Source organism: Strigops habroptila, chromosome 8, assembly GCF_004027225.2.
Source record: "Strigops habroptila isolate Jane chromosome 8, bStrHab1.2.pri, whole genome shotgun sequence".
Classification (NCBI taxonomy): Eukaryota; Metazoa; Chordata; class Aves; order Psittaciformes; family Psittacidae; genus Strigops; species Strigops habroptila.
In genome coordinates, this window is record NC_044284.2 from 50,143,376 (window position 1) to 50,157,280 (window position 13,905).

The 13,905-nt window shown below is 36.4% G+C and overlaps 1 protein-coding gene across 7 annotated transcripts in view; it reads left to right on the top strand.

Annotated features, from left to right (window-relative positions):
- The window catches only part of ZZZ3 (zinc finger ZZ-type containing 3), a 63,715-nt gene that overhangs the window by 19,938 nt on the left and 29,872 nt on the right, over positions 1-13,905 (top strand). For all 7 annotated transcript variants that reach the window (XM_030493908.1, XM_030493911.1, XM_030493913.1 and 4 more), the window contains exons 2-3: positions 6,482-6,638; positions 9,608-11,169. In XM_030493908.1, the coding sequence (XP_030349768.1) occupies positions 9,659-11,169 (1,511 nt within the window). In that variant the 5' untranslated portion in view covers positions 6,482-6,638; positions 9,608-9,658. The remainder of the gene's footprint in view (positions 1-6,481; positions 6,639-9,607; positions 11,170-13,905) is intronic.

The following is a 13,905-nucleotide window of genomic DNA, read 5'->3' on the forward strand; positions in this document are numbered from 1 at the left end:
GCTGTCTTTTTTCATGCTAAATGCACTTTTTATTAAATGACTTTTTATTAAACTGAACTTTTTTTGCATTTTTCTAAGAAGTTAAGATGAAGCAGTACTAGATAGTGTGTTGAAGTGTAGACTGTAGTTTATTGTTCCTAGGGCTGTGGTACCACCTTACAAAGTTCACATCTTCACCTTTGGTTCTGTCCACATGATCCCACTCTTGTGGTACAACATGTTGTCCTATAATATGACCCACAAGAAAAATTGATCCATCTGGACCCATCTGAAAAGAAAAAAAGAAAAGGTGATATTTTCATCTCAGACCTATTTGTAGATTCACTTCATAGTATAGTTCCACAAATCTTTGTGTTGACAGAGTTGTCTCAAGTATTTGTGACAGATTGGGTGCGCGGGTGATGCGTATAGATTAGTTGTGATGAGGTAAAATCCCAGATTCTGCCTATCTGCTGCTTCCAATTATTCCCAGTTCCAGTTTCCCTATTTCACAGTTGGGATCTTTGTGTCTTCTAGCAGTTCATCAGGATTTCCAGCCTGTCTCTTTCTCCAGTGAGCATCCACTCATTTTGCTAATGTAGCTGCTCTCCTGACGTATTTATTCATGTTTAGCATTCCCCTTAGCCTGCCTTCATCACAGTTCCACCAGGATTTCTGTTGTTAGGCAGGTGCTTCTCTATGCCAAATTCTAATTTCTTACTCCAAAACATGGAGGTAGAAAACCTTGAAGAAGTCAGATGTGTCTTAATCAGTAAGAGACTTTAAAAAAGAATCCATATTTGTGCACAGAAATGACTAATTATTTTGACTGAGAATTGAGGGGGAAAGGCAGCAGGGTGGGAGTATCAGTTTGAGGCAGATGCTTCAATGTATCATTCCAGCACAAACTCTAATTTCACCAAGATGTAAGAAACTGAAAGCAGTTTAGGTTTTGTTTGTATGGAGAAAAAATTTGATAGAGTGGTTACTTTTCTAAAGTTCTTCTGTACAGTTACACTTCTATAATTCATATTTAGTTTTATATTGCAACTTTATCTTGGAATGTTTGGCTGGAAAAGGGGTGATGCCTCTCTCATACCCATTCTCCCAATAAATTTCCTCATGTTGGTATCCCAGAAGAGTGATAAGTATCAGTGCAGGCAAATGTTTTTATAACCCGCTGCTGACTGGAAGGGATACAAAGGAACGGATGTACATTGCTTGTCATTGTCATATCACTTGCTGGTTTGACCTTTTTCTTTATTTTGTGGTTTTAGAGAAAGAGGAGTCAGTGTAAGACAGTGATGGAGAGGAGAAGGTTAAGCTTTTATTTTCATACATCCTATTATTTCAGTACCAGATTCAGCTTACTTGTCTGTTATGTTTTTTCCCTCCAGAAAGAACTAGAAACATTATTTTTTACATAACATGATTCCATTCAAAAGTTGGTTTTTGTTTTGTTTTGCTTTTTCCCTCTTATGAAGGAATATGTTTGTTTGACCTTGTTGAACCCATCTATTTTAAGGAAGGAAATGGGCATATTGAACTATCTGTCTGGTTCTTTGCCAGTTTTAGTTCGTGCTAAAGCATGTCCCTTGCTAGTTTGCTTTTAAAACCTGTTGGTAATTTTTTCCTACTACTGTAAGTTTTTTCTTGTTCTTTATATTATGTCATCTTGCTATCCTTATATATAAGATAAATATAAGTAGTTCCATTCTGATGAACTGTATTTTGACTGTATGTAATTTAATATTACTGCATCAGAGATGGCTGAAATCTCAGACTAACTCCAGACCATGGTCCCTCATAATATTTATTTATTTTTACTTTTATTGCACTTAAACTTTCCTTATAGCTTTAAGCTGCCTATTGTTATGTATTACTTCAAGTAAGATCTTTGTAATGTCTTTTGATGGAGGTTATTTCTATCACTTGAAAGTATTGCTTATTTTGGTGTAATATAAAATCAGAAAAATATAGTGCCTTCTTCAGAAAACTGATTTCTTGCTAATGCAATTATGCTAAGCTCAGTATGTGTGGGAAGAGATGCTGGCATACTCTAGATGTGATAGACTGGCGAATATAATTTGTTAGATGGAATTCGTCCCTAATTTAGTAATACCACTTTGTTAGGAAGTGATATGCTTTATATGTGGAGATAAACCGAAGTCCTGATAATCTGATGTCTGTCCAGGTTCTCTTCTGTTTGGAGATTCTTTTTTTTTTTTGTCTTGGGAAACTGCTTCTGTGAGGGATTAGATTCTGTTTACATAAATAGGTTCTGCAGTCTTCGTTTTATACAAGACACTTTCCATTTTTAAAAATGTAGTGTTAAATAACATACTACTCTGCAGAGAATTTAAGAATTGCTATTTTATACCACAGAGATACACCAGTTTTATTTATTAGCTTAAGTCATCTAGGAATATTATTTTCTTTTGAGATGCACACTTAAGCAGTACTGTGCATGCTTACAGTGTATAAAATCTAATTGGGGTTTTCTTTCAGTGTCACTGAAATAATGTGGTCTGAAGTATATAGCTGGTAAGGTAGTGGTGTGATGATCAGGATATCTCTAAGCAATCAGAACACAAAAGCTTATTCAAGATACCTTTGGTGTAATTCTCTGTGGAAAATGTAAAATCAGAAGATGTAATTTCATGCCTGCTGCCCCTGCGGGCCATAGCATTGAGCATCTATGAGGTCTTGCTAATGATCAGATATTGTGTGCATTCACGCTTAGTATATGGATGCAGTGATTGCTTACAAGTTTATGACATGCTCGTAATGGAAGGTAATGACAAACAGGAGATTCATGATAAATGTTAGGCTTTTTCTTTGTTAAACCACTTTAAGACTGAGTTACAGATACAGGGTCGGGTCACGCTCAGGTTTTATCAACTCTGATTGGTACTGTTTCTGAAGTAATTTTGGAATTTACTGCAGTATGGAACTAGAGAGTGCACTGCTGTCTGGCATCTACAGTTGCAGTATCTGAACACTGGAAGGCTTTAACCTTTATCACCATGCACTGTTATCATTAAGCATGAATGGAAACTGATTGTTAGATGAGACTCAGAAGAAAGGAAGAAGATAGATTGTTTCTCTTCAATAAGATGGTGATTCAGTATACCCTAGGTGAGATGAAGAAACTGTTCTGTTTTCTAGGGTTGGAGTGTTGTGGAATGCCATCACTGTTGTCCATTTTCATAAAGCAGTGACATCAAGTAACTACTGGAGACTTTTTTTTCTGTTGCAAGAGTCTGCGTCCCCACTCACCCCACCTTTTTCTCTGTTTGTTTGTTGATATTGTATGTAATGTTAAGATACTCATCCTAAGTGCCATATATATATATATATATATATATATATATATATAAAAAGCACCACCACATAATTAGAGTCTTCCATTGCTTTGGTGCTTTCAGGTCCTGTATGCTGGTATAGCCAGTATGTTCATATACTGACCTTTTTACATTTTCTTTTGTAGCTTAGGGACACATTGAATGTACTTTTAACTATGTACATTTTTCTTAACTCTGGGTTTCCTTGAAACAATCGATTTTTACTTGGTTCCCGGATAGCCAGTACTGGCTTAACTTGGTGAAGAAATCGGTTATTCTGCGTATTTAGGGAAGCAGTTGCCTCTTTCTGCTGTCCTTTACTCTTGGTTTCCATCTCTGTGTAAATTTGTTTCCTTGTTGCTAGATGTTTTCACACACACAGCTCAACATTCACTAGCTTCTGATTAAGTTAAATAAAAATTCTAATGTGATTATATGACTATGGTGTGTTTCAGTAGAGTCTGCTTAAAGCTGTGCAATGCTTTAAGGGTTCTCAAATGCTAAACTGCATACCCTGAAACTCCATTCTGTGCTGGCATCAGATTCTTGATCGTATGTGAGATGTATGAAAAATTTCTGTGAAGCAGTCAAACTTCAGTCTAACTCTGAAGAAATTCCATACTGATTAATGTATGACTGTTCCCTGTAAGGTTTCAGCATCAGCCCTCACTCGCTGACTTTCTTACACAGGTCCTTCCCCACAAGAGACAGGTTCAGAGTCCCTTTCTTACTTCAAAGCTTTGTCTCTGTCTGCATTACATTCTGCTTTCACCTCTAAGTTCTTGATTTATTGGGCTTTGCAAACCAACCATTTTGCTTCTTAGCCGATTCTTTCTCTTCAGACTTTGAGTCTTTACTGCAATACTCCTTTCTTAATTGTTCATGTGGTTTTCTGAAGAACATCTTAGACCTAAAAGTGCCTTTAGTTTTCCTTGCACTCCTTATTCTAACTCATAAATATCTTGTAAAATGAGCAGTGTTCAAAACAATAAATTACTTTTCCGTTGAATTTTTCTGCCATGGAAGATGTGATTGTTCATAACATCTTAATGGGTTATGAAATGTAAGGAAATAATAGTTTATTTTGAAGACATTTTTTCCAAGGAAACTTCTGGGAGAAGTTATCTAATTGTTCACTTGGTAAGCTCTTGTGAATGTAGTTTTCTGGTTTTTAAGCGGTAGTTAAGGTGCAGTTACTTCAGTGTATCCTGATTAAAGTCGCTACCCCCATCATCCCCCCAACTGCTACTGAACAAAAAATCCTGACTAGGTGAAATTTTCTTTCTCCCACTGTGGTTTCTCCTCTTGTGATATTTGCATGTTCTTTTTGTTGTTTCTGTAATGCTCTTGCATTCCCCAAAGGTGACTAGGCACAGCAGGGGTTGTGTCTTTCCTGCTGTGAGTAAAATCAGGTTGTTTTGGAGATGAAATGTACAAATGTGAGGAAAGACTGATGTTACTGTTTCAGCCATTTCTGAAACAACTTGTGTGGATGTTCTTTACTGATGGAATGGTAAAATAATAAAAATTTTTGAGATTAAGCCACCTTCTCATTCCCTCACTGTTACATTTTGGTTTTTCTGTATCTTTTATCAAAGTTACTGAGCTATGAGATTTTTGTTGGGGTGTGTTTAATTTTTGCAAAAATCTTTGTCAAAATATCTCTTTACTTTTGGTATCTACATATGCCTTTCCTGTCAGTTAAGGCGAGCTGTAGGAAAGGCAACAATACAGGTTTAAGTAACTGAGAGTGTACCAGAATATTAGAAACAGAAAGAACTTGATGGCGAGGGGGGACAGGCTGAAATCACTTGATATTGAAGCTCTTTATGGAGTTCATCTCTCACTGTTTCTGGTTCCATTCCTGGTATGGCTAAGTAGCACCTGGTTCTTTTTGCTCATTCCATTCAGTCATTTACCTCTTGCATGTTGAACTGTTTTTCCTGGCCTTCTTGTTTTTCCACTCTGTATGTGTTTTATTATGACAGTTCTCTGCAGTTTGTTGATTAGTTATCCATGTAATAGAATTTATGATGCTACATGTATCATCATCGTAGAAACATCTTTCATTATTGAATTTCACTGTAACTAGATATAATTAATCTCCTCTCATTTGGCTCAGTTTATATTTTGAATTGTCAACTTAAAGGGTTGTTTGTTTTCTTCTCCCACCAGTATGAAATCCTAAGTAGGTTGAAAATAAAGAAGGCAATGTCCAAAGGCTTTGGCATATGTAATCTAAATTTAATAACAGTGTAGAAAGAAAAATGTGGACAAGCCTGTCAGCTTGTGTTGTGCATCATGAAGTTTCTGAATTGTCAATATGAAAATAGGTTCACTTTTGTGAAGTCAACAGGTTATGAAGAAAGATTCAGTAATCACTATTCTCTAGGGATTTATGGTGCTTCCACAGTGCTAGGTGTTGTTACGTTAAATGTGATTCCTGGTATGTTTTTTCAAGTAATAGCTGTTGGGTATGGGCACTGATGCCCACACTCTGCAAGCAACTGAAAGCATTGTGTGGCTTTTGGATCCATAGATCTATTTCTGTCTTTTAGCATCAAAACTGGTTCACTTCCGTTGTAAGCAGGCTAGTATACATTGTTTTGCTTGAGTGAAGAATAGGGTTAATGTGAACTCAGGAAATCATTTCACTTCTATTGTGTAGACGAAGGTTATTCAGGGATTTGGAGCCAGTGTAAATTTTGAGTTCTTCTCAGCTGATTAAAATTAAATAGCAGAAATAATTGTTTTTCACTGTGTATCTAATTATAAAACATATTTGACAATGCATTTCATAATTTGTTAGTTGTAATAATATCTTTCACTACCTGTTTTCTTGTGTCTGGTCAAGTATCTTCTGAGATTTGAACACCCTAACACATGACTCTCTGTTGTGAATTCATTTATTTGCACATCTTTAGTATGATACAGTGAATCTCTTTTAAATAACCAAGAAAGATATTTTGCATTTGAAACCTAAATTAGCATTTCGCATTCTTAATTACTTTGCAGCGTTACTGTTCTTTATGTAGGACACTTGTAAAATTGCTAATTGCTCCTTAAAAAAGCTGTTGCTGTTTCTGTGTCCTGTCGCAGTCTTTTTAATATTTAATGAAATAGTTTAAATGTTGATGCCTTTGTCTCTTTCCCAACAGTTTACAAAGTCTTGTTAATGTGATGGCATAAAGTAGTAAAAAGGCATTTGGATTACATCATGGATATCGCCAATGGTCATTGATTCTACTTGAGTGGCACAGTAAGAGTCTGCTGTATGAAATGTCAGAAGTCTGTATTTCTTCTAGTTTTGCAATGGTAAGCTGTTTGCATTTTGTACTAAGTAAATAGTAACTTTTAAACTTGTTATGTAATGTATATTTCTTTAGAAAGTAACATACCAGCAAGTCAGTAACGATTTCTGTCTTACATATGATTTTTAATGCCTGTGGAGTTCAGCAGTAATTGCCAAAGTGTACATTGGAATTTGATTTAACTGACTTTATTGGTATCCATTTGAAATGTAAGTTACTAATCCTTAACGTGTGGTGGCCTTAATTGGAACAACTTAGGTGAAATGGAATAGCTAAATGACCCTGTTTTTCATGTTTGGGCTCATCCCCAAATGAGATCACTTTTCAGAAGGTATTAAATGTGGGTGGTGTTGTGGTTTAACCCCAGCCAGCAACTAAGCATCAGACAGCTGCTTGCTTCTTGCCCTTAGTGGGATGGGAGAGAGAATCAGGGCAGTAAAACTGAGAACAAACTTGGGGGTTGAGATGAAGACAGTTAAATAGGTAAAACAAAAGCTGTGTGCGCAAGCAAAGCAAACCAGGGAATTAATTCACCACTTCTTATGGGCAGGCAGGTGTTCAGCCATCTCCAGGAAAGCAGCGCTCCATCACATATAAAGGTTACTTGGGAAGACAAAACACCGTAACTCTGAAGGCTTCTTCCCCCAGCTGAGCATGATGTCATATTGTATGGCATATCCTTTGGGTGAGTTGGGGTCAGCTGTCCGGCTGTGTCTCCTCCCAACTTCTTGTACACCCCCAGCCTACTTGTGGGTGGTGTGAGAGGCAGAAAAGGCCTTGGCTCTACGTAAGCACTGCTCAGCAACAATGGAAACATGCCTAAATTGTCAGTGCTGTTTCCAACACGAATCCAAACTATAGCCCTATACTAGCTGCTATGAAGAAAATTACCCTAGCCAAAACCAGCACATGTGTAAAAGGGGAGAACATACCTATTATCCACGGAGAAAATAGGTATTAACAACCATTACAGACTACACAGTTGCATGGGTGGTTTTCTCTCTTCAACTCAACTACTGATGTTTTGCTCATTTGCTGTTTGCCATATTATTTATATTTTCTCTTAAGACAGAGTTCATTGGATGTCTCACACTTTGTCCTGCATTGTTAGTTTTAAATGGACAGAATGGAAGTTAGTGCAACAGTTCTTTACCTGTATCTCCAGGAATACAAACAGTGCAGCTTTCCAGGCATCCATGTAAGGCAGCAGAAATACCTAACAAGCAGGAAGGTTGTAGCAGCACAAGTACAACGCAGTTTTGCAACATTTAGAATTTCTGCTTTGTAACTGTCTTTCTTCATTACACAAAATGATGTGCTGTCTTACATAGTTGTATCTAGAACTATATCAAGCAGTGCTTCTAGGGTATGTTACTTTTGTTAAGAAATACTACTTGCCTTATGAATACTTAAACAGACAGTATAGCAATTACTGCTAATTGCTTAAGAGAGGTACTGGTCTTGTCCCATTCTATGTTTTGTGCTCTAGGACCATCTGATGCCTAAATAGTAAATTTGTGAGAATTTATGCTCTCTCCTCTCCCCCCCCCGCCCCGAAGGTGCAAAATGAAATAGTTTGCATCTGTTTGTCATTTTCAGCCTTTCTAAATAACATGTAAAAGGCTTGATGTTCTGTATTTAAAATTTTAAGTCTTTACATCATGTCAGTTGAACAGGTTTGTATAAGCTGAAATTTGGATAGATGGAAAAGGGAAGGTATATCATTATGTACAAATGTGAATCTATTCATTATCATGGATATTGTGACAGGTTGGTGGTGGTACGCAGTTTGACACATTGAATTTTTAAAGATGAATAGAAGGGTAAGACTGAACTGATTGCTCTTAAAAATGTTATTTTGAGATTGGGCAAGTTGAGTACTCCTACATTTCACCCTGCAATCTGAAATACAGACACTCTCAAACTGGAGAGTATTGAGAGAGAACTGTTTTAAACTTAGCCTTGAGTCTTAATGTACTTAAATCCAATGTAGGTGATGATTCATCTCGCCAACTGTATGAAAAGTTTTAACATGGAGAAGGCTTGGGAAACAGCCTTGTAATACCTCAGAGGAGACTACTGAGAAGATAGAGCCAGGCAATGACATAAATGATGGAAAAATAGGGGAGGCCCTGCCTGAGTGTAAGAAAAAATGTTCACTGTAAGGATAATTAAACACTGGAACAGGTTGCCCTGAGAAGCTGTGGAATATCTGTACTTGGAGGTTTTCAAGACCCAGCTGGACAATGTCCTGTGCAACTACATGTGAATTTAGTCTTGATGATCATTCAAGCAGGAGGTTGGACTAAATTGCTTCCCAGAGTCCTTTCCAACTTGAATGATTTTATGATTCCAATTCGGGCATTTTGTTTTATTTAATTTTTACTATTAATGACTGTAACTATTTTTTACTGTTGTGATTTATTTATTTTTTAGTGCCCTGTTAAATTAGAAATTGCAGTTCTGTTTTGTTATTTGAGTGATTTGTTTTTAAGCATCAAATGAGCAGGCAAATATGATTTTAATGGTTTCCTTCTTCGTATGTGAAACCATGTAACTGGAAACTGTGGGATATTAAGAATGTGATTTGATGCCTCTGATTTGACCACACAAACTTTAATAATAATACCAATACATCATATCATATGTACAATACATAAAAATGGTGTATTTTAGTAACTGGAGCCTAACTGGAAGGTTCCACTCTTACATAAGGCATAACTATGCACAACATTCACATACAAGTACTAAAGCCAGAACAACCGCAGATACCAAGTCAGCTGCTCTGTAGCTTAGATGGAAAACTCTTTTAATGGCCTAAAGAAATACCACAGAAAGAAGTGGTATTAATGCATTGCATAGGCATATTCAGTTTTACATTAGGTACATTTGTGACAATGTATTCAGATTTGCTGTGTCTGTAGGTGTTTTTTAAGTGTTTTTTTCTGATTGTTTTGTTTACATTTTTTGAAGGTTTCCCAATGAGTGGAGCATGATGAACATACTTTAGGGACTTGCCATAGTATGGCTGCTTCTCGATCTACTCGTGTTACAAGATCTACAGTGGGTTTAAATGGTTTGGATGAAAACTTTTGTGGTAGAACATTAAGAAACCGTAGTATTGCTCATCCAGAGGAAGTTTCACCTCATCCTCAAATACGGTCAAGGTCACCAAAGAAGAGGCCAGAGTCTGTGCAAACTCAGAAGGGAAGTAACGGTGGAAGAACTACTGATTTGAAACAACAGAGTGCTCGGGAGTCATGGGTGAGCCCTAGAAAGAGAGGGCTGTCTACTTCCGAAAAAGATAATGTTGATAAACAAACTGTGGAAAATTGTGAGAAAAAACAAGCAGAACCTGTTTCACCAGTTTTGAAAAGAATTAAGCGCTGTCTACGTTCAGAGGCACCCAACAGTTCAGAAGAAGACTTGCCTGCTAAAACAGAGAAGGAATCATTGGAGCATAAAAGCTTAGTGTCGGACAATGATGCAGTCTCCACAGGGACTAAGCGAGCTTGCCGATGTCTTATATTGGATGATTGTGACAAAAGGGAAGTTAAAAAGGTGAATGTTTGTGCAGAAGGATTTAATAATTCTGCAATAGTTGATGAGATCGGCGGCTATCAGACTGTCAATGGAGTTAGTGAGAGAGACTCAAATTCTCTTAACTGTGATGACTGTCAGCTTGATGGGAACACTAAGCAAAACAGTGGTGGTTCCTGTACGCCTAAGGACAAAATAGTAGCAGAAAACGGAAACTCATTTGCCCATTCTTCATTGTTGCTTAATAGCAGCAAGGAGGACAGTGTTGTAGACCATTATGTGCCTTGCACAAACTCTCAAGAACAGGTAAAGTTAGAGGACCACAAAATAATAAATGACTGCTTGCCTGAGGAGCATGCTACTCAGGCGTATGAGCCAGCTACAGGGTCCTTTTCTGAAATCCAGTCATCTTTGTTAAGGGATTCGGAGGAGGAGGTAGATGTTGTAGGAGATAGTAGTGCCTCTAAGGAACAGTGTGCTGAAAACACCAATAGCAACCCGAATACTCATCATGACAGCGCATCGATCTCAGGTGAACCTGAACCACATTCTCCAGTGCTGGACTGTGTTTCAGCTCCAGTGACATCCATGTCAGAACTTCAAGAACACAGATACACATTGAGAACTTCACCGCGAAGGGCTACCCCTGCCAGAAGTAGCCCTACTAAAAATAACTCTCCTTGTAGAGAAAACGGACAGGTTGAGGAAAATAATCTTGGTCCCACTGAAAAGAATGTACCTGTGGGTATTAATAATATCAGTGGATCTCCCCAAAAGTCTGAAGAAATTAAACAGAATGAAAAAGAGAGAAATGGTAATACGGGAGATCATGGAAATGATGGACTAAGAAAGCCACTTTCTGAGGCTAGGCTTGTTGCTGGATATGTACCATCTGCCAAAGAGAGTGCCAACATCCACACTGCAGAGGATGATGAGGAAGAGCCTGATGTGTATTACTTTGAATCAGATCATGTGGCATTGAAACACAACAAAGAGTATGTGTAACTATGGTAACCATGAATTCTGCTTTTGTTTCTTACCAAGAATATATAAATCAATAAGTATGTAAAGTACTTTCATGAAAACTTAAGTGCTTTATAATTTTCATACTCTACAGTCTTCATTTTTCTTCCTTGTTTCTACCTCAAACAAAATTAAACTCTATTTAATATGCAGTATGGTACAGCAATGTGGTTTATACATTTCTAGCAATATGAATTCTTTAGCCAGAACATTTTTTTTAAACACATCTGTTATCTCTTTTCTTAAAAAAAAAGAAAAAATAGCTGGAAACAAAACCAAAGGAATTATAACCCTTAGTTAGAGTTCAGTTATTTTTCAGCATATTCAAGAGGCACAGCACATACAGTTTACAAAATTATCATACTGTTTTACATAGAATTTAAGTTTAGATACCTATTTTCAGAGTGTAATGGGAAAGATGTAACATTATTGTGTTAAGGAAGATAAATTGATCAAATGCGGCAATTTGAGAACTTTCTCCAGAGTAAATTTTGTCTACGTTGCTGTTGATATTCATCAAATGTAAATATCTACATGTTTATTATTAGAAAAGGGCACTAACTTGGTGTTATATTTTATCATCTACATGTCTGTAAGTAGGACTATTGTAATCATGTGTTTGTGGTAACTGTGAAAAAGATTCTTGAAAGAAAAGGGCAATTTTCTTAGTGAAGAAAGTTTCCATGGAGAAAATTTTTCTTCAAATGATAGATGGGGCCACAGTTTCTGTTGCGCAGTCTTTGTAATGCTGTTTTGACCTCTGTGTTCTGCAGTTTAATAGATGCTCTACGTTCTGTTGTGAGTACTGAAAGGTCAAATACAGATGATCTTCAGTTTGCTGCATATGAAGAGTTAAACCACTGCTAGTAGTTTCTGTATATGATCCCTGCACAATTGTAATGGATATGGGGCACAAGGCACAGATGATTGCTTAATCCAACAGAAGTTTGGCTGTTGCTTTTTTTTTTTTTTTTTTTGTATTAGAGTTGCATTATTTTTAGAACAAAATTTGGTTCAGTATTGGATATGAATAAATTATTTTAATTGGAGAAAATTGTGAATTAGAGCATGGTTCCAACAAACTATGATTTCAAAATAATGACCAAATATCTGCAGCTTCAGCCATGAGCCTGAAGTGTATACGCACTTTTTCTGGTAGACAGGGAGAAAATTGCTGTTTCCTTAATTATAAATGGGAAAAATAGACTTTTCTGATGGTTTTTAGATGGTTTTGTATCTGTGTGTAGCATGACTTTACTAGTTATTTTACTACAAAGATAGATTAGTAATGTATCTTTGGGGAGGGTATGGGGGGTTGGTATTTATTAGGGAAAGAATGATAAAGATCATATCAGATTTTTAGAAGTAGCCTGAATTTTTACTTATTGCAAATTAAACATGTCTGAAATGCATAGTTTTTAAAAATCAAAATCTGCAATTGAATGTAAATGCTGTAAAAAACCCCACAAAACAGTTTTTGGTGGGGTGTTGTTTTTTTTTCTTCTATTCTTACAGCTGAACACACATCCGAATTGTTCTTGAAGAATTTCAGGAACTAGTGTTAGGTTAGTGCCCTAGTGTTAGGTTTTGAATATACACATTTGCTCTGAAGTTACTAGCCTGTTTGCGAGACTTTGTTGGGAAACTTTTGAAATTGCAACTAGCACTTGGTAACTTGCTGGTAATTTGCTAGTAACTTGCTGCACAAATGCAGAATTCGAGAAATAATTACTATTATTTTTATCCTATCTTACATCTTAATGATTTTTGGTGCGAAAAAAGGTCAAAGCTAGAATTCTCTTCTAGATCAAGAAAGAATAATTTCTACTCTTCAGAAGGGAAGCATGCTCCCGAAGGTAGTGTGTATATCTGTATAATTGGAAAATTATGGGCAGTCTTTCTTTGTAGTAGTTTATTTTTTGAAGAAAATAAATCTAGTATTCTCATGGTTCCTCATGGTAGTAGGATCCTTCTAAAGAACTTAAGTCTGTATTTTGATATTTGAGTGCACTTGTCCTTTATCTGGAACTTTGTAGTTCAAGAGTTAATCAAATACAGTGCACTACAGCGTTTTTAAATTTTAAAAATACCAAGGTTCATTAGAGGATACTCATAATTTACATGTTACAGTTCTTGAATAGTGTCTTAATTATACCTTTGTTTAATCTCATTTGGTGCTTATTGTCTGAAATGTTAAACTGAAAATGAAAAAGGTTTTAGCAGAAATATTTTCTCTCATAGTCAAATGCAAAGAATTTCAGGGTTCCCATGTGTCAGGGAAAGGCTATTTGCTTTGCCTCTGATCTGTTTCTGGCTGTGCAAAATATGCTCATCTTCTGCTCATCAGATCTTCAAATGGTACACAGCTTTGGTTTTCTGTGCTTCATCAGTCTGTAATTTAACTTGTCTTTATGGATATTTTCTCTGGTTTATATTTCTACTCTCTTAAAAGCAAATTTGAAGAGACATTAGCATCTTGGCTTGGTTGAAGAGGCAGGTTTCTCAAAGAAAGCATTAGTATCATTCTTTAGATGTTCCACAGCAAAAAAAAAAAGCTACATTCCTCTGTGTTGTAGAAGCAATTTAATATGTATGTAAACTTACATTATTTCTTGTTACATTACATAGCTTGATGACATACACATTCATATAGCTGATTTTCACTCTCCAAGAAATTTTTGTAACATTGGTAAAGTATGAATATACCG